We start from the raw sequence: 20979 nt of genomic DNA on the forward strand, positions 1-20979 counted from the left end.
CACTGTCACTCCACACTATAAATAACAAATCAATCACTTTGTCTCATTGTTTTGTGTTACTCTGAAAGACTTTAATGCTCTCAGACACTTGATTTGAGGCAGATATCCACCTCATTAACACAATTTGTGCTCACATACCATTGAGCAAAATTGCTGGGTGTTTCGTATTGACAGCTTAAAATTGTGAAGACGAAGGGGTAAGGCTGCAACAAACCATTATTTTCTTTGTCGCTTATTCGATTGGTTGTTTGACGACATCCTCAAATGTCTTGTTTTGTCCACAACTCAAAGATATTCAGTTTACCGTCATAGAGGAGGAAAGAAACCAGAAAATATTCACATTTAAGAAGCTGGAATCAGAGAGTTTGGACTTTTATGTCTTAAAACAATACTCGCACCGATTATCCAAATAGTTGGCGATTCATTTAATAGTTGTTAAACGCTTAAGAGAACAAACATGACAACATAATAATACAGGGAAAGGTTCTTTTTAATTTATGGTGGTCCAATGTGAATACATATTAATATATTACTACACTACAACATACACACCGACATGGACAGAGACAACTTGTTTTACAGTATCGGGATATAATTAGCCTACAACTCATTCAACTACAACTTCCACGGTAAAAGAAAAAGAACTGATGTGAACATTAAAGTGCATTTCAAGTGTTCATGATCTCTAAATCACACAGAACGTGTGATGTTTGACGAGTAACATTTGGTTTTCCATGGAAATTAATTACTTCATCAATCACCACAGCGAAACACTTTTTATTTACAGTCATTTTCTTTTCCTCGATCCCTCTGTTCCAACCCTTTGACCCTATTTCAGACTCTTCTGGAGGCGTAGTAACATGCTGCGCTACATCCGTGCAGACACCAGGGAGCAGCACCATAAAGGAGGACGGCCCACGTCCTGAGGCAAACACAGTGCTCATCTGTGCTTCCTGTACTCATCACAGCTGACTAAGACAGGAAAGGCACTACTTTTACACAGGAAATCTGATTAAACACATTCCAGTTAACATCCCCAGTGTTTTATATACTCAGTGTAGGTCCACATTTGACCTTTATATGAGGAAGTGATCTAAAGGTTTAACAGATTTCACTGCAGTTGTGACCATTCATGCTTATGAAGATGCATTCAAGTGGTGAAGAACTGAGTAAAGGCACATCTTGGCTCTAGATATGACTGGACGGTCTGGAGGTGTTTTGGCCATGATGTGCATACGGGAAATATACAGAGAAGGAGCTGAACAATACACCCATATACAAACGTATGTAGTTAAAGGTGTAAAAGAGTTCTGTAAAGTTGAAATGGAAAGTGCATCTACAAGATGTTTCAGTACAATTACATACCATATAGAGAGCCGATGTCCCTGCCCTTCTAGTGGACCACTATGGGATCTTATTTCGGAAAAAATATTAACGGTAGTCAACAGAGAGAGACAAATATTTTTTTGATCCCGTTTTGAATTGCGCCACGAATCACACAGATGATGTTTGTCAATTTAATAATATAATAATTTTGCAAGTCAAGAAAGTCTCAGTTTGTTGTAAAACTGTTGAAGTATCAGCAATTAGAAAGACGACACGCCCAAAAGTCATGTAAGTGACGTCTCTCTCTCTCTGAAGCTACGATGCCTGTGTGTTTCCTACTGGGATGAACTCACACCAGTAACGGGTTTCGCTCGTTCTTTCTGTTCCCGGCTGATAAAAAGACGAGGAGTCGCTGGATAGAACACATCAGAAAAGATAATGGGCCTGGTCATAGCTACGTTAGCTAGCTAGTGTTGATGACGTATTTTGTCTGAGACGAGAGATGTAGTTCACTGAGCGGTTTCACACAATACTAAATGATACTACGACAAACTGAGACTTTCTTGATTTGCAAAATCATCTTTTAAATTACCAAACATCATGTGTGATTTCGTGGCGCCATTCAAATGGGATCAAAACAATATATTTGTCTCTCTCCATTGACTACCATTCATATTTTTTCATAAGGTCCCATGGGGGTCCACCGGAAGGGGTGAAACTCTTTGGCTCTCTATTTGTTAGTCCTGAACCAGCAACCCAAACCTGTGACACATACTGTATAGCAATGTGACAAAAAAAATGCATGCAAGGTTGCAACCAACCAACCATGTGTCAAAAAGTTCTTCTCCGAGCCCTTCGTGTGCCATCCTGAGCCGGTACGGTGAACACACCGGTTCTACCAGCGTTGAGGAGGAACAGGAACATCTGTTATCACATCTTTTAGCTGTAGTCAAGTCAGGATAGTTCTTTATGTGCAGAGAGCGGTGTAGTAACCACTCACCAAACTGTTCTGGCTGAATCTTAAAAAACTCATCTCAATTCCTCATCAAATGTTTTTAACATGAGACTAAAGAAGACACAATGGACAAACTAAGATAAGAGTTCAGATTCAGCCCACCAGTCTGGGTCCAGAGTTAGAGCTTCTCTTTCTTCCCCCCCACAGCTCAGCTGGTGTTGATGGTGTTGTACGAGGACTGTGATCCCGGCTCCAGAGGCTTGCTGGCCTCTTTTTCTGTCGGGTAAGGAGAAGGAGGCGTCTGGTCTTCGTGTCTGTTCTCTACGATGGGCTCCCTGTCTTCGTTCAGCTCGGACTCCTCGCAGTGCGGCAGCTGCAGGAAGGAGGTCAGGCCGTGCAGGTCGGCCATTTTGTGGAAGGAGCGCAGCAGGAGGAACATCATCATCAGGCCGAAGAACAGGTAGACTGGGGGGGTGGGGGGGGGGGGGAAAGAGAGGCAGAGAGACAGAGGTCACGAGAGGTCATTCATTCAACAGACATGCAAAAGAGAGTCTCTACCTGAAGCTTCATTATTTCTGAAATATTGGATGCATCAGAAGGTTTGGGGGGAAAATGGCGAGGAGGAGAGATTCTCCTCAAACGGAATAAGATGGCACCGCCATCCCATAAATGTGGCGGGTGGATGTGATGGCAAACAACCTCAACCTCTACCAGATAGATCTGACATCCTTTTCTTCTTTATTTTAGTATATAATAGGTCAAATGCCCGTTCATGTAGAGGATCTTTCCTCCTTTGACACTATTTTTTAAAACTAATTGATTGATGCACATTGATCAGCATCACTGTGAATGTGCCAGTGTTAGCCAAGAGGCTAATAAATAACTGTTGTTAAAATTGGCCATTAAAATAACAAATAAAACATACAACATTATAAAATTAGAGCAGGAGTGAGCAAAACAGCTGAACAGGATAAAAAGCTGAGAGGAGTGAGGCAGCATCATGCAAAGTAAGACATTTAGAAAGCAGGCAATTAACACAAAACAATGTTAAGCAGACAGTCGGCACAGATAAAATCACATTACAGAAGACATAACACAAGCAGACAATCTGCACAAGCAACACTATGTATGTGTGTATATACGTACATGTGTGTTTTAAGGGTCAATTTTCAGCGATCCAACATCATTGATGCAAAGTGAAAACATTGATTCGTATCGACATCTTTAAGATACGCCATTATTTTGAAATTCCCATGGCATGTCATCTGTGTCAGCATTTCCGTCTAAGCGCACCTCCTTCCTAAACACTCAAACAGCGCTTAAACATGAGAAATGAGGCCCTTCATAGTGAACAACAGGAGGTCTGTTTTTATTCTTTTTATAAAAAAGAATAGATTGTTTTTCTTTTAAATGTCTGGAAGAGCCCAGTAATACAATTGTCAAATCTTTAGTTGTTTATTGTGAGTTGATATACAGTAAATGTAACCGATTGTGTTAAATAGGGATATGATATCGTCTCATATTGATCACAGAACCCTGAATTGAATCAAAGTCGTATCATGGCAGACTTTGTGATATCAGAAAATATCATATAGTTGTCCAAAGATTCAATATAATATTGTATAATGATGGAACTTGTGATTTACAGTGTAACAGTGTACAGTATGTGACAGCTGTATGGCTGGAGTTGAAAATTCAATAAAAACATTTGTATTAACAGGTCAAGGAGGCACGTCCAGGTGACCTGTACATTGACAAAGCAATACATGTGTTATTTCATCTAAATGGGTCATGGTGCTGTTGGTACGTGGGGTATTTTCTGTACGCACCGCACAGAGCTGTCGTTTCAAGTCAGAGGAAACTCCCATGTTATCAGGTCAAACTCTAAATCTTTACAAGTTCACTGCCAGCTGCTTTGAACAGTCTGCTCCGTTCATGACTACGTAAACTCTGACAACGTGGCCAGTACATAGCCGAGGAATTAATGTCAAAGTCTGACGTACACCGGACCGCGGACAGAGAAATCTATTTTAATAAATCCATTTAATCAAAAAGGAGGATGAAAGTGCCCTCCAGTGGGTGTGCAAAGGTGAAAACAAAATCTGCTCAACATTGGTTACTTCTGCTCTGATTCTTGAGTTTGCCTTAAAGACAAGCTGTGTGGTTTCCTTCTGTCACATGTGTGCACTGAACTGCCCCACATAACCACAGAGTTCAGGTCCTGGACAATGTCTCTCACTATACGAGTAGAACAACTCGTATAGAAAAACAGTGTAGGATTACAGAGGCCTCCGCTCCACATTACAGTTACTGTGGGAAGTGTACAGTAAGTGGTGCAGGGGAAAACCCAGGGGAAATATATGAGCACCTCTGGTTTCTCTACCTACACGTTACAGGAAACCACATTTAAGAAAAACTTCCCACAACCTACCGGAACAGATACAGATAATATCTTCCTATTATCACTTTTAATGAACAACTGTACTTGAACCAAAACAGTTTGAACCTGACATCTTTTAATCTCATACTGCTCTTGTATTATTTTCCACCTGTGAAGCACTCATCATGGTGACTAACAGAACATAACGAGTTAAAGGACTTTGACTGTCCAAACTCCAAACTAACACCAAAATATTTGCTCTTCAGCAGCACTAGGAATGCTGTGCTGTCGTGGAAAAGCCTTGAAACAGCAGTTCTGAACTTTTCATGGTCAATAGTACGTTGAGGGAGTCTCATGTGCCTTAAACCTGCATTCTCTCTAACAGCCAGCAGGGGGCGACTCCTCTGGTTGCTAAAAGAAGTCTGGTTGTATAGAAGTCTATGAGAAAATGAGCCTACTTCTCTCTTGATTTATTACCTCAGTAAACATTGTAAACATGAGTTTATGGTCTCAATCACTAGTTTCAAGTCTTCTTCAATACAGCATGATGTTCATTTAGTAAATTATGGTCCCATTTAGAGTCAAATAGACCATAAAGCAGGGGATGCTTTAGGGCGGGGCTACCTGGTGATTGACAGGTGGCTACCACGGCGTTGTCTGGTCTGGGCTGAAAGTGTCTTATTCAGTGTCGCTACTTAGCTCCACCCTCTCGTGTCACTTCTGGTTGCAAAAAAACAAGATGACGATGGCCAAAATGCCAAACTTGAGGCTTCAAAAAGGCAGTCCACAAACCAATTGGTGACATCACGTTGACTACGTCCACTTCTCATATACAGTCTATGGTTTGGGGCCTTTGCATCGCATCACTTCAGAATCAGAATACATTTTTATTTTATATGATGACCATGTTTAGATTATTATAGTTGGACAATAATAAAGTTTCATTGCTAAATAAGATTTGAAACCTCCACTGCCTCCTCTAAAACTAGAATTGTGGTTGTATGCCTCCGCCAACCAGTCAAGTTGCAGTGTACATCCATGTCTGTCCAAAATATCATCACTTCATCATTTTATCCTGTTAAACATTTGAGCAAAATTGTCATAATTAGCATGAATTCTTGAGTTATGGACAAAAACGTATTTTCTGAGGTCACAGTGACGTTTGACCACCAAATTCTCCTTGAGTAGAAGTGTAAGTTTGTGCCAGATGTAATGAAATTCCCTCCAAGCATTCCTGAGATATTGCTTTCATGAGAATGGGACGGACGTAAGGTCACAGTGACCCTTGACCTTTGACCACCAAATTCTAATCAGGTCATCGTTGAGTCCAAGTGGACGTTTGTGCCAAATTTGAAGAAATTCACTCCAGGCGCGTTCACGAGGGACGACCCCAAAACATGTTGCCACCGGCCACGGCAGCCGGGACAGAGTGATCAAAATGATGGCTGGTAATAAATTAATTGTGTGAAAATGTTAAAACACTTATTAGAAGTTGGTCTTCATTTCCATTCACCACTACAGCAGGGAATGTGTTTTCACATATTGTCAGTTTTAGCTCTACAGCCGGGGAAACAACAGCAGTTTGAGGAGACGTTACGTCAGGACACATCTTGCAGTCGGTCCCTAATCCCCCTCAGAAACCTGCAGTGGGTTAATCTGACTCGACCTACATCATTATTATATAACACAGCCGCTGGGACCAAGAAACAACACGGCTGCTCCGTGTGAACCGCTGGGCCTCCAAACTGAAGTCAAGGGATTAGCCGAGGACAGCTCAGGAGGAAAACACAGCAATTTCTCATGTGTCCACCTGGGTCCCTCTGACGATACAATCTAATATAAATCCTCCTAATTTAAGGCAATATGGGGGAGAACGTGTATATCAGCAGAAAGATGCTTAATCAAACAACATGTTCATGTCCTAAATGGCCACAGAAACCAAATGTTCTTGTTTGTTAGTCTAATTGTTGCAGGGGAGTGTTGGTCTGATATTCACTGTAGAGCTCTCTGACTGACCACAGAGGAATAAAACAACAGCACGGCTACTTTTGGCCATAAAGGTCATTCCTCCCGATTCAATTACAGAGAAAACACCCGCACAGAAGCTGAATAACAAGAAATAACCTCCGTCATGTGACAGTGGAGTCTCAATCTAAAGAACAAAGAACCACTGGGATCCACTACAAGCTTTTATGAAGAAGCACATTTACAATTAACATCTGAATCACATCATTGTGAATGCACATCATGTTTTCCTGCCCTCTGGTTCCAGGTTCTCCTATGACCAGATTTTCTGCTTTCTTTGTTATATATTGTTCTAAACTGAATCTCTTTGGGTTTTGGATAATAAAAGACATCTAAACTACTTCAACTTGGTCACTTTGGATATATTTATACCATTTTATAGACCAGTTTACATCCATGTTTATTCAAAGTGTCATCACTTCATCATTTTATCCTGTGAGACATTTGTGTGACATTATCATGCTTAGCATAAACACTCACCGGCCACTTTATTAGGCACACCTGTTCAATTGCTTGTTAACACAAATAGCTAATCAGCCAATCACATGGCAGCAACTCAATGCATTTAGGCATCTAGACGTGGTGAAGACGACTTGCTGGAGTTCAAACCGAGCATCAGAATGGGGAAGAAAGGGGATTTAAGTGACTTTGAACGTGGCATGGTTGTTGTTGCCAGACGGGCTGGTCTGAGTATTTCAAAAACTGCTGATCTACTGGGATTTTCATGCACAACCATCTCTAGGGTTTATAGAGAATGGTCCGAACAAGAGAACATATCCAGTGAGCGGCAGTTGTGTGGACGGAAATGCCTTGTTGATGTCAGAGGTCAGAGGAGAATGGGCAGAGTGGTTGGAGATGATAGAAAGGCAACAGTAACTCAAATAACCACTCGTTACAACCAAGGTATGCAGAATACCATCTCTGAACGCAGAACACGTCCAACCTTGAAGCAGATGGGCTACAGCAGCAGAAGACCACCCGTACTAGCAAGGTGTACCTAATAAAGTGGCCGGTGAGTGTATATTCTTGAGTTATGGCCAAAAATGTGTCAATCAAATTCGAATCAGTTCATTCCTTGAGTTCAACCAAGTGGATGTTTGTGCCAAACAAGGTGTTCCCGAGATATCACAAGAATGGGATGGATGTGAGGTCACAGTGACCTTTGACCACCAAAATCTAATCAGTTCATCCTTGAATCCAAGCGGACGTTTGTGCCAAATCTGAACAAAATTCAAGAAGGAAAACGAGAAAGACATGGATGGACGGACAACTCGAAAACATAACACCTGCGGCCACGGCTTTTGCCGCCATGGAGGCATACAAATCTGCAGATTAATCGATAATGAAAATAATTGTTAGCTGCAGCCCTACAGTATCAGATATTTTGAGATATTTCAGTCCGACCCAAAGTGGTGAACTGACCAATTAATGTCACCGATAGAGCGACACATTACAATCAGAGTGCTGTTGCATTGACTCTCTCCAGGTTTTAAAAAGCTTATTAAAAAACTAACTTCTATCAAAAGCCACTAATGCATCTGAGATCATTTCATCTCAGTTCCATGAAACTCTCTGCAAAGTCAGATGAACTTACAAAGAGCGACACAGAAGAGAGTACTTCAATTTCCAGGCAGCTCACAGATGACTCGGAGAGAAGTGCAATTTCAGAGGAACCCACTTCTCAACCTCTGACTCGCTACCGAGAAAAGAGAGGAGCAGTGAGAGGTGCTACTTCTCACATCAGAGGTGAGAATGAAGACTGTAGCACGGCCGCCGAGGTCAGCTTCTCCCCTCAGAGCAGCAAGACAAAACAATCATCCTGGAGATATGACTTTTAGAACCTTTCTGTTATATTCTCTCAAGAAATACTTTTTAAAAACAACTACAGTTCTTCCTCTGGCATCCTTTCATGACCAGTCATCACCCCTCAAATGTCTTTCCTGTCATCATATTTATGAAGTCTTTGCTTTAAAGCATCTCCCCTGCTTTCCTTGCATAACAACAAAAAGCTGCCTCGTCTTCTTTCCTCTCTAAAGAGGAAGATGATGAGGAGGAGTTTCTGCAGCAGAGATCTGGTGTGATGTGTCACCTCTGGCTCTGTGCCTCTGCCGGGTCACACTGATATTCTGATGGACCGTCCACAGCTCTGCAGGCATGTAGCAGCTCTGTGTGACTCAATCTGAGTCATGTGACCCCTGTTAGTTTTCATTTTAACGTACCCACAGTGCAGCAGATTTTATATTCTTAGTCATCATTGAAGTGAAATAATAACAGAGTAGACATGAAAATATCACGGTGACCCTGTGTTTGTTGAAACCGGCTACTTTTAAATGATGTTTGGGCGTTTTAGAGTGTAGAAACGCTGTTGGGTGGAGAAACACGTAATCATAATAATGAGGATTATGAGATCAGATTCATATTGATGAAGTATCTGAATGAATAATGATTCCTATAGGAGTAAGCAGAGGCTGCCAACATTTCCACCTCAGCCAGATGCAAACCAACTGCAACATTTACTTTTTATTTTCATGCAGAAAAGATAATGTTACTTATTGCACCATAAAAGGTAACGTTTTATTGCTGATCTGTGAGTTATTTTGGATTACAGATTCAGTTTAGTTAAATGTGTTACAAATGTGTTGAATACATTTCCTTCCTCATAAAACGGTGGCGAAGCTGCCATGCAAGGCTCGTCGACATGTGGACAGGAGGAGCCGAGGATCAAACAAACAACCCTACGATCAATAGACGACCAACAGAGTAGATCTGCTTTAACGGCTGATTATTCTACAGATCACAATGACGCAGCATCAGGCTACATGACCAAGATGATACAGACGTTGGGATGAAACCAAAGAGGAGGAGGGTATATTATTATCTCTGTATATTACATAAGATATCACACCTCAACAGTTTGTTAACACGACACACGTACATGTATTTTAATTCCTGACATCCGAGTCTGTACTGTATCATAACTGTGAAAGTTGTGAATGTGAGTAACGTCTGGCATTTGTCAGTATTTTTCAACATGTCTTTGGTAAATTTCATGTGTGAGTAATTCATTTGCATGTGAAGCCAATTTGTTTGCTCAGTAATCAGGTGCTGATATGCACGTCAGTGTGTCCCGGATCACGATGAGACAACACCTTCTTATCAAACATGTACTGTGACCAAGCCTTAAACAGGAGGAAGTGTGTGAGGCTGGCACTGTGACTGTAGAAACATTCAGATTAAACTCTGAATGAATTAAACATCAGAAGCAAACAAAACAAAACAAGTAATGAAACTGAAGCAGAAAAGCAGTGTTTGCCTTAACAATGACACTAGTATGATCAGAAAACTGGCTGCACTTTTTGGAAACAAGTTTAAAATACATAACTAGAATTACCACCTTGCGGTTGTACGCCTCCGCCAACCAGTCAAGTTACAGTTTACATCAATGTCTGTCTAAAATATCATCACTTCATTATTTTATCCCATTAGACATTTGTGTGAAATTGTCATAATAAGCATATGAATTCTTGAGTTATGGCCCAAAATGACCTTGACCTCTGACCACCAAAATCTAATCAGATCATCCTGGAGTCCAAGTGGATGTTTGTGCCAAATTTGAAGAAATTCACTCAAGGTGTTCCTGAAATATCACGAGAATGGGACGGACGTGAGGTCACAGTGACCTTTGACCACCAAAATCTTATCAGTTCATCCTTCAGTCCAGGTGGACGTTTTTACCAAATTTTAAGATATTCCCTCCAGGCGTTCCTGAGATATCGCGTTCACGACAATGGTCAATGTACGGACGGGCAATCCGAAAACATAATACCTCCCTCAGGCTACAGCGGTCGCCGGTGCAGAGGAATAAAAAGACACATGAGATACAAGAAGCCTGAACTAATTAAAAAATATATTACACCTCGCAAAGTGAAATCTTGAACATGAGTTTAAATTGAAGCGTTATTGATGAGACAGAGCTGTCAGTCAACGTCTGTTATGACCGTTGTCGTCAGTACCGCATTGCATTGTGGGACAGCGTTTGCATACTGTAATATTTCACTGGAAATAGTATGCAATTTGCGTTGTTGTAATGTTTTAGCTTAGCAAGTTAGAGTAAAGTTTCAGACGCAACCTTTGTGTTCAGCTAAACTTTAAAAGGACAAATGGACGTTCTGGACGTTCTTACTGTACTTAGTCATAACAGGTATAGTTTGGTCGACCGGATAAATGCATTTCTGACCTACGAGGGACGTAACAACAACTGCACTCACCCATGACGGAGACCTGGTACAGCGGCCGGAACTTCTGCCCGGGCTGCGTCCCCGGAACGAAGTCTCCCAGTCCGATGGTGCACAGCGAGATGAAAGAGAAGTAGATGCCGTCCAAGAACGACCAGGAGAGCTCCAAAGCGCTAAACACGGCCGCCGGCACCACGAAGAAGCACACCACCACCACGACCAGCAGCAACACGAAGTGGAGGACGGTGGCCGACTGAGGCTTCATGCCCGAACGCTGCAGGAGGGCGACGGGAGTGAAGACCAGAGGGTACATGAGCCTCTGGACGCAGGCGGTGAGCACCAGCATGGTGAAGGGGACTCCTATCAGGGCGTAGAGGATGGAGAAACCTTTCCCAGTGTCAGACAGAGGAGTGGTGTGACCATAACCTGGAGACAGAGGAGGAGGAAGAGGGGAGGCACAAGAGAAAAGACAAAGAGGAAGACTGTTAAAGTGGTGACACAAAGTGAAATCTATTTCCTGCATTTGTATTAATTATTATTATTATTATTATATCATCCTGACAGACAGCTCTCATCCTTTATTTCCTCAATTTAAGTCCCTGGGAGTTGCTTGATGGTGGCGTTGGCAACCAAAAATATGTGCAATCAGCATTTTAAACTCAAAAACAGTTGCTAAACAATATCTCGTGTTATGTATTAATATCTTAAGTATTTTATTTTTTACTCACATACTGTAGTGTATTTTATACTTAGTCTCAGTGTTTCTTTTTTACCATATTTGTTCTATATGTTTTGCTTTCATTCTTTTATGTTTTACAGATTTCCACTCTGGTGGACAATAAAGTTGGATTCTATTCAACTGTATATCAATATCACTTCCTTTAAACACATTTAATCAAACTACATCCTGTCTACACCTCTGTGTACATGTATTACTTCTCATCATGCATATAAATACTACATCCTGTCTACACCTCTGTGTACATGTATTACTTCTCATCATGCATATAAATACTACATCCTGTCTACACCTCTGTGTACATATATTACCTCTCATCATGCATATACATACTACATCCTCTTTACATTCAGTTTTCCCATCTGACATACCGTCTTCAACAGCTCTACATTTAACTGCACTATTTTAGGCCTTATAGTATCATTTTACTTTTACTTGTGATTTCCCCTTTTATATATACATATTTAGTGAGCATTGTTGAAGGAACCTGAGATCAAAAGATTTTCAGTGCCAATGACTGCTTAGCTGGAATTGACGAATGAAAAATAAAGAACCTTGAACCTTGAAATTAATATCCATCCACCTCCAATATCCACCAAATTTCAGAGACCTACGTCTCAAAACATTGGCTAGATACCATGAGCGGTACATGATAATATACGTTTTGTCCTTTAAGCTTCATACTGTGTTCTCTCAGTGACAGCTGCAGACAACATGATGATTGCACAGTAAGAGGACTTAGTTTAGGTGAAACATTTCCTCAAAGTGTTTCCACTATTCATCATAAAAATGAGTCAACAGATTGCTCCAGAACCAGTAATAGTGTCTCAGGTAAAGCTACTGGACCTGTAAGACTAGTGGTTAACAGTACTGGCGCTTGAAGTTGGGCTGCAGCCAACTTTCCAGTTCAAAAGCACCGAAGAACAGCAGCTGTATCCAGGAACTAATGCTGGGAGGAAGAACATAAAACCCAGAGTCACCACACAAACTGCTCACTGAGTATCTGTGCAACCTGCCTTCAGGGAGACATCCTCTACCAGGCAGCGCTGAATCTATTTCCTCTACCAGGCAGCACTGAAACTATTTCCTCTACCAGGCAGCGCTGAAACTACCGAAACAGAAATGAGCCTCTGACTGTGCCAGAACTCAACTCAGTCTCCTCAGTCACATAAAAGAAAAGTGATTTACAGTAACGACCACAATACAGCCGCAGTAAAGAAACAATACAAAAAAGCACAATCAACTCCCACACATTAAACTGCCACGTTGATCCATACAGTGCTGAACAGAGTCAGCTCATGAGAACAGAAAGAGTCAAGTCAGGGCAGCTACAGCAAGTGTTTGCACAAGATCATATAATATTATTTGATGTGCAAATTATCTAACTGCAGTGCGGTTAAAGGAATGGCTGCTTTAAGCTGGCGGCCTTCCACCCGTCGGTTACTTCATAAGATCATAAACTAGGCTACTACATAAAAGGCTGAAAACAGCTGCAATTGCACAAAATTATAGACAATAGAGGAGCGGCAGAAATAAAACACAGCTGTACTTTTGAGCTGAGCGTGACTACCTGTTTTTGTCTTAAAGCAGATGTTTCTAACAGCATCCGTAGCAGAAAATTACAGTCAGCAGTTCAGCAATGATAGTCGACTAATCGATTAGTCGATCGAAGGAAAAATAACTATTTTGATAATCGATCAATCGTTAAAAAGTAATTTTTCATGCAAAATTGGCAGAAAATGTTGTTTTCACTCTCAGATATGGAGATTCTTGCTTTTCTTTGATTTATACCATTAAATATTAAATATTCAACTGAATATCTTTGGGTTTTGGACAGACAAAGAAAGACATCACCTTGGACTTTGAGAAACACAGAGGACATTTGGAAATTTTTCTGACATTTCATAGACCAAAAGATTAATTGATTAATCTAGAAAATAATCAGCAGATTAATCGTTAATGAAACTAATCATATTAGTGCAGCTCTAGTTGTACGATATGTATTCGTATGCATTGTAACCATGCCAAATGGATTTTTTTAGGGCTGTCAAAGTTAACACGATAATAGCGCGTCAACGCAAATTGGTTTTAACGCCACTAATTTCTTTAACGCAATCAATATTTTGGAAGTTGTAGCGCGCTCCGTTTTAAAGCTAGAGCGAAGAGCCTGCTATCATATGATCCATCCAACCACGTCATACCAGCTTGACGCGAAGGAGGCTAAATAACGCTCTGAACTTAGGCTACATTTTGGCAAGGAAAAACTGGCATGGCTATTTTCAAAGGGGTCCCTTGACCTCTGACCTCCAGATATGTGAATGTAAATGGGTTCTATGGGTACCCACGAGTCTCCCCTTTACAGACATGCCCACTTTATGATAATCACATGCAGTTTGGGGCAAGTCATAGTCAAGTCAGCACACTGACACACTGACAGCTGTTGTTGCCTGTTGGGCTGCAGTTTGACATGTTATGATTTGAGCATATTGTTTTATGCTAAATGCAGTACCTGTGAGGGTTTCTGGACAATATCTGTCATTGTTTTGTGTTGTTAATTGATTTCCAATAATAAATATATACATACATTTGCATAAAGTAAGCATATTTGCCCACTCCCATGTTGATAAGAGTATTAAATACTTGATAAATCTCGCTTTAAGGTACATTTAGATCAGATAAAAATGTGCAATTAATCAGTATTAACTTTGGACAATCATACGATTAATCGCGATCTAATATTTGAATGAACTCACAGTCCGAGTATTTTTCAATTGTTTAACAGAATGAAGAGATACTGGATATACTGTATGAAGGATAAATAACGTCACTCTAGGTAAGAACTTTAAGACTTAACATAATTTCATCCTCCATATAATGAAGCTCTGGTGATCACTGGCTAGATTTGGGTGATGTGTTTGAATGGAGCTGCCTGACGGACATTCGAGCCAGAGAAGAGAAGGACTTCATGCGATCAGTACAAAGCTTTCTTTGTCAGCCGGCAGGTTACTATCCATCATCCAGAAACACTCAGGGGCACAGACAAACACAAACACGGCTAGTTGGAGGTAACTCTGAAATCACATGACTTGTGTTTGATCACAGAAAACACAGGATGGGTGAAGAGAACTGTGCAGAAATGTTATTGTTGACAGCGACTGAGCAGCCATCTGTGGTATGAACCTGATCACACCGCTGCTGTGGACCTTGACACTCATGTCTGGAGAGATAGGACAGTCTCTCTTCTGTACAGGGAATGAAATCATGATTCAAAAACATACTGATATACAATATATCTCAGCCTGAGACTTCACATCTGTCCCAACATCAAATACATGACGTCACTTACTACAGGTACTATTTTAAAGTGTGACTTTCAGGGGTTTAACAGACTGCAGAAATGAGTGCGAGTCGTTCGCCAAAACAAGCACACATTCAGCTCAACTACAGCTAAACTGGATGTACAATGAAGTTACTGTGAAGTTTGTTCAACACACATTCAGAGGAACGCCACATAAAGATGCTCTGTGCTGTCAGTTCAGTTCTCTCATTGGCTTTTTGATTTGATTCCAGTTTATGATTTCACTTATTTCCAGGAAAAGTTTGTTTTGTGATATCATTTAGGAGCTACTTTCTATTCTCAGTATAAACATTCAAGACAAAATTAACATTTTATTCTCATTTTCTTGTCGGCTGCGTTCCAACTCTATCTCAAATACTATTTCAGCTCCACTTAGAGAATATAATGACACATGATTGCATGGAAGTTTCTATCTGGAGGCTAATTCATTTAGAGACACGTAATCTGTTTAGACACAGATTAGACACACAAAGTAAATCACACTTTTCTCGACATGTGTGGTGATGGGATTTTCTACTGATCTATTAAACTGTGGAAAAAATATTCCTCGTATGTCTTTAAAATGACTCAATGACGACTTCTCTTAAAGGTTTTTGACCACTAGTTGAACTATGGGGCAATGGTTTTGAGCATTTGAGTGCATCAATGCATAAGGACAAAGAAAAAGAAGACTGCTAGCTAGCAAACATGGATGTAAACAATGCGGTCTTCAAAATATTAAAAATAAAACCAGCTTATCAAAAGTTTCATTAAACATGTTTGTTGGACCTCAATTACACACAATCTTTACACTGAATGTTTGCGTCTCTGTGTAGTCATTCTGCGTCTTATTGTAGCCTTATGTCTCTGTGTAGTCATTCTGCGTCTTATTGTAGCCTTATGTCTCTTTGTAGTCATTCTGCGTCTTATTGTAGCCTTATGTCTCTGTGTAGTCATTCTGCGTCTCTCTGTAGTCGTTTTGTGTCTCTTTGTAGTTGTTTTGTGTCTCTTTGTAGTCATTCTGCGTCTCTTTGTAGTTGTTTTGTGTCTCTTTGTAGTCATTCTGCGTCTCTTTGTAGTTGTTTTGTGTCTCTTTGTAGTCATTCTGCATCTATTTGTAGTTGTGTTGTGTCTCTTCGTAGTCATTTTGTATGACTTTGTAGTCATCTTGTGACTCTTTGTAGTCGTTCTGTCTCTTTTTTGTAATTTTGTATCTCTTTGTAGTCGTTTTGTGCGTCCATGTGATTGTTTTGTGTGTCTCTCTATAGTCATTTTGTGTCCAACCTGTGAGACGATCAGACAGGTTGTAGACAAACTCACACTTTCCCCAAACAACTAAACAGGCAAATGTTAAAATGACTTCCCCAATCTGTCTATATAAACTTCCACAATCTGATTTTGCAGAACTTTATGGTTTCACCATAACGTATCGTACTGTAGTGGTGCACACAGAGTTCATAATATACAATGAAGAATTAAAACATGACATTTTGTGTTTGTTCCCTTCTGGTTTTACCTCCGGACAAAAGGTTTAGACAATAAACTGTTGGTTTGTTTACAGCCTGCTTGATCATCTGACTGCTTGTGTTCTTTCTCTTGACAACTAAACTATATTAATAGAGGATGTGTTGTGTAAGAAGGAAGTGTAATGTAAGGAAAACACATGCAGTATTGTGAAATTAATTCATGCAACACAAAGAGCAAACAAACGTCTCCTGATCACAAAGGTCATTTCTGTTCTGCTTCATGCATGAGTTTGCATGTCCCCATGTGAGTGTCAGCATGCCTGTGAATGTGACTGTGTCTCTCCATAGTAGTTTGCTTAAATATCACAGAAAGCCTCGATTAGCTTCTCTGAGCGATGCTACTACCATGATGATGCTACAGTATTTTGGTACCGAGTCCAGGTAGCGTTGACATTGTCAGTGCCTGTCAAAACTTCATAAGCATATTGCACACATCTCCCAGCTGAGATAACTCTGCTCACAGACTTATAACTTATAACACAGACTTTAGAAAGACACAGCAGACATTTTACAACTGTTTTTGAAAGGACAAGTTTTACACGCTAAATGATAAGATAAGATTTAATGAGATGTTTTCTTGGGCTCAGCATCACTGCATTAAAGAACATCTCCATCTCCTGACATACTTGCACAATCATTCAGCCAATGCTCATACCGTCAACAATAAAAACCGTAACATAGCACGACAGTATTACACAATGCAACAGAATATTGCATGTTCAACAGCACATGTAAACCTTAATATAAAGTGCTCTGTGACCATGTGACAGAGTTCCAGCTGCTGCTGCACCGATACTGATACCGGATCGGAGATCTGCCGATATTGACTCAAATAACTGGATCGGAAATCGGTGACAATGGGACCAATCTATTAAATTAAATTCTATGTTTATATCCTATTCACATTATATACTGGAATTTTAACTCCTGTTTAAGTTTTGACCAATTTGATGCTGCATTAAAAAGGTTTACACTTGAATTGTAGTTGCTGATAAGTTGTTGATGTACGATTTATTATTTTAATAATAAATAACAATTCACTTAATGTATATCTATGTATTTATTTGTTACATTTTGCTTTACAAAATTAGGAAAGCAAGGGTTAGGGTTAGGCCAAAGCTCAGGGATCGCTATCGGCATCGGGGCTGACAAAGTTGGATCGGTGCATCCCAACTCTAAACCGTCAGCAAGAAAGTAAGCTGTCATATACAGAGTGAAGGATGTGAGATGGATCATTTACTATGTTCTGATCTTTCCTCCCTATGACCTTCCCAGCAGTCTGCACAGGACGAATGAGTTTAGACTTTAACTGTACTGACAGGTTACCGTACCATGCTTGAATAACTGACTGATGCTGCTTTGATGTGATCTTGTACAGCCTGTCGTTTTTTCCTCACGTCTAAAGCTCAACAAACAAACTGATTACTGATTAAAATGATGTGGTTGTGCAGGTGTGTGAATAGTTCAGGGACACCGCAACGTTACTGCTTTAGATGACCTGACTGGTCCCACAGAAACCTCTATGATGCACGACAGCCAGCTTTACTTCCTGTAACATGCAGGTCAGGCGTCTATATATACTGTACACTGTACGGTGGGTGTTCAGACCACCGTACGGTGGGTGTTCAGACCACCGTACGGTGGGTGTTCAGACCACCGTACCGTGGGTGTTCAGACCACTGTGTGAATCAAATTTAAACTTGCCCCTTAAACCCTTGAGATGCATCGACTCATTTTCGAGAGTTCCCAAACAAACACTCACAAAACAAACAGTGCAAGACACATGTTATTTAACAACGACAAAACAAACAGCATATAACCAAACAAATAGAGTAAATAACTAAAGGAAAAAATACTACTAATAAAATAATAATTATAAGATAGAAAAGAAAGAGAGTACAACCCTAGACTAGACAATCAAACGAACAATGATCAGTGTCACATGAACTATAACTGAATCAGCCCATTTATCTGCCCTCTGCCTTAGAAATTCCACAACAAAAGTCCCATGAAGCCCCTGACTGAACGTTTCCTGTTTCCACATTTGAATGAACAGGAAATGATGTCTTTAATTATAAGCTTTAGAGGAAACCCATTTCCCCCTGAGGCTGTGTGTTTTCTGAGATGTCTGTTAGTGTTTTGACCTTTAAGCTGAAAGTCACCCAGCTGCAGCACATCTCTGACACGTGGCAACAAATAACACCATAAACTTATTACCACTATTGGACTTTTGTGGTGTTTTATCTCCCAAAAAATAAAAGTCAGTATGTTGGACTTGTGGTGTTTTGGTTTTGTTCATCATATTATACTTTTTCATGAGTTTGCGCCCTGCGTAAAAACGCCACCAGGTGACTTTTCTCGCTTAAAGGTCCCATATCGTGCTCATTGTCAGGTTCATACTTGTATTTTATATTTCTACTAGAACATCTTTACATGCTGCAATGTTAAAAAAAAACTTTATTTTCCTCGTACTGTCTGTCTGAATATACCTGTATTTACCCTCTGTCTGAAACGCTCCGTTTTAGTGCATTTCGACGGAATTGCGTTGCTAGGCAACAGTTTGGGTCCATGTTTACTTCCTGTCAGCTGATGTTATTTACATACACTGCAACAGGAAATAAACTGGGACACATTTAGAATGTTTACCTTTAAAACTGTGTAATGGTCTAAATATTGTATATTTGTGACATCACAAACGGACAGAAATCCTAACCGCTTGTTTCAAACGCATAATTTCTGAATACGGGCTGTGTGTATTTCTCCGTACATTGAGCGTTTTGATAGTTTAACAGTATTTATATATCACTTAAAGGGACTGTTTGTAACTTTTAAGCGTATAAATGTACCGGGTCGGGATCCCATGCGTGTGGCCTGACTCTCTGCTCCTCTGCCTGCTTGCCTTCACTCACATACCGCGCGCGTTCTCGCTGTCTCGCTCCACCTCTACACGTGCATGCGCGCTCACTCCACACTGCAGAAGACTTTGTAGCTCTGAGAATATCTAGTGAATGTACAGTGGACGTTTGTGCAGAAATAACTGCTGCTGCTCCTCCAGACCAACAGACGCTTTCCGTGTCTTGTGAAGTGACGGGGCTCCGCAGCGAGAAACGTTATCGTCTCCGACCGGGTGCCGGTGTCTTCCTGCGGGCGCAGTCGGGAGGCGATAACGTTTCTCTTCCTGCTTCAGCCCCGGCACCGACCCGCTTTAAGCCAACACCGCTTTGAGCTGGACACTGAAACACGTCATGGAGAGACCTTGGTCTGGTCAGCTAACATTACTGCCAAGCAGCTGAAATATAGAGTGATATTGTGGTTTTAGCTGACGTGTGTCGCCTCACTGTTTGAGCGATGCTCGTTCATGTCTATTTAGAGCGAGCACAAGCGCGAGCAACAGGACGCTGACTTTCGTTGACTTAACGGCCACAGGTGTCGCTGTTAACAAGCATTTCTGAAAGTTACAAACATTCCCTTTAAACCTGCTTTATAATGTAAAAGACCTGAAAAATTCACTTTTTACTTTAATACTGCACCTTTAAAAACTTTCTTTCTTTTCATAAAACAGTGTGAACTCACCCACAGTGGTGACCAGAGTGTTGGCGAAGAACATGGAGGATGCCAGGTCCCAGTTGGAGGTGGTGGAGGAGTTCCTGAGGACGGAGACTCCGTACTTGTTGGCAGACAGGACTTGGAGCAGAAAGTGCTCCAGCGACGAGGCGTTGACGCAGCTCTGGTTCAGAAAGTCCTGCTTCAGGGTTTCCATGTCATGTCGCAGTTTGTCCTCCACCGGCCGCTCGATGCTGGAGAACACCAGAGCTCCGAACAACAGGTAGATGACATAAAACAGGATGAAGCCTGTGAGCAGCAGCCACGACCTGCCTGCAGAATCCATGTCTGAGCTTTCACTAGTCTAACATCAGTGAAGTTGTTTCCTCTTCTGTCTCAGTGTGGCTGCCTGCTCTCTCTCTGTGCTGTGTGAACTAGTTTTAGGGGCTGTCCTAATTGAACTTGAACCCCTCCTGTTGAGTCATCCTCCTCCCACAGAACAACCAGCAGGGTGTGTTCAGCTCAACAGTCCTGGAAAGTGCATCCTGGATCCTGGATAAAAGTCTCCACAAGTTTATTCAAGTCTGTCACTCAGGATTACAGGACTGTATCTGTGTTTTCTCAATTATAAATAAATCCAAACAAAACTTTAGTAAAGTTTAAGTTGTTTGACAGAACTTTTTTTTTGTTTGTTTTTTTTCGAAATATGTTTTATTGATTTTCAAAGATTTTATCCAACAAAAAGAATAGATGCAAAACATGTATAAATCAAACAAAATAGATATCATTCATCAGATCTGTTTAGAAAGTTAAGTCCAAATTCCCTTCCCTATCCCCCTCCCTACCCTCCCACCCATCCACCCATCCATCCACCCATCCATCCACCCATCCATCCATCCATCCATAGGGTCAG

The 20979-nt window shown here is 40.9% G+C and overlaps 1 protein-coding gene and 1 long non-coding RNA gene across 2 annotated transcripts; one reads left to right on the top strand and one right to left on the bottom strand.

The window, feature by feature from the left end:
* Window positions 1-472: 472 nt before the first annotated feature.
* Window positions 473-20473, bottom strand: kcnk6 (potassium channel, subfamily K, member 6). The gene is made up of 3 exons (XM_074641151.1): window positions 20097-20473; window positions 10955-11347; window positions 473-2746 (listed from the first exon to the last, which is right to left on the bottom strand). The coding sequence occupies exons 1-3, from the start codon at window positions 20410-20412 to the stop codon at window positions 2490-2492; spliced, it is 966 nt and encodes a 321-aa protein (XP_074497252.1). The 5' UTR covers window positions 20413-20473; the 3' UTR covers window positions 473-2489.
* On the top strand, window positions 20210-20723 carry LOC141771167 (uncharacterized). Its single transcript, XR_012594688.1, has 2 exons — window positions 20210-20349; window positions 20467-20723. It is a non-coding gene; the product is annotated as an uncharacterized LOC141771167 (long non-coding RNA).
* Window positions 20724-20979: the final 256 nt, after the last annotated feature.

This window comes from Sebastes fasciatus, chromosome 7 (genome assembly GCF_043250625.1).
Source record: "Sebastes fasciatus isolate fSebFas1 chromosome 7, fSebFas1.pri, whole genome shotgun sequence".
NCBI classification, from domain to species: Eukaryota; Metazoa; Chordata; class Actinopteri; order Perciformes; family Sebastidae; genus Sebastes; species Sebastes fasciatus.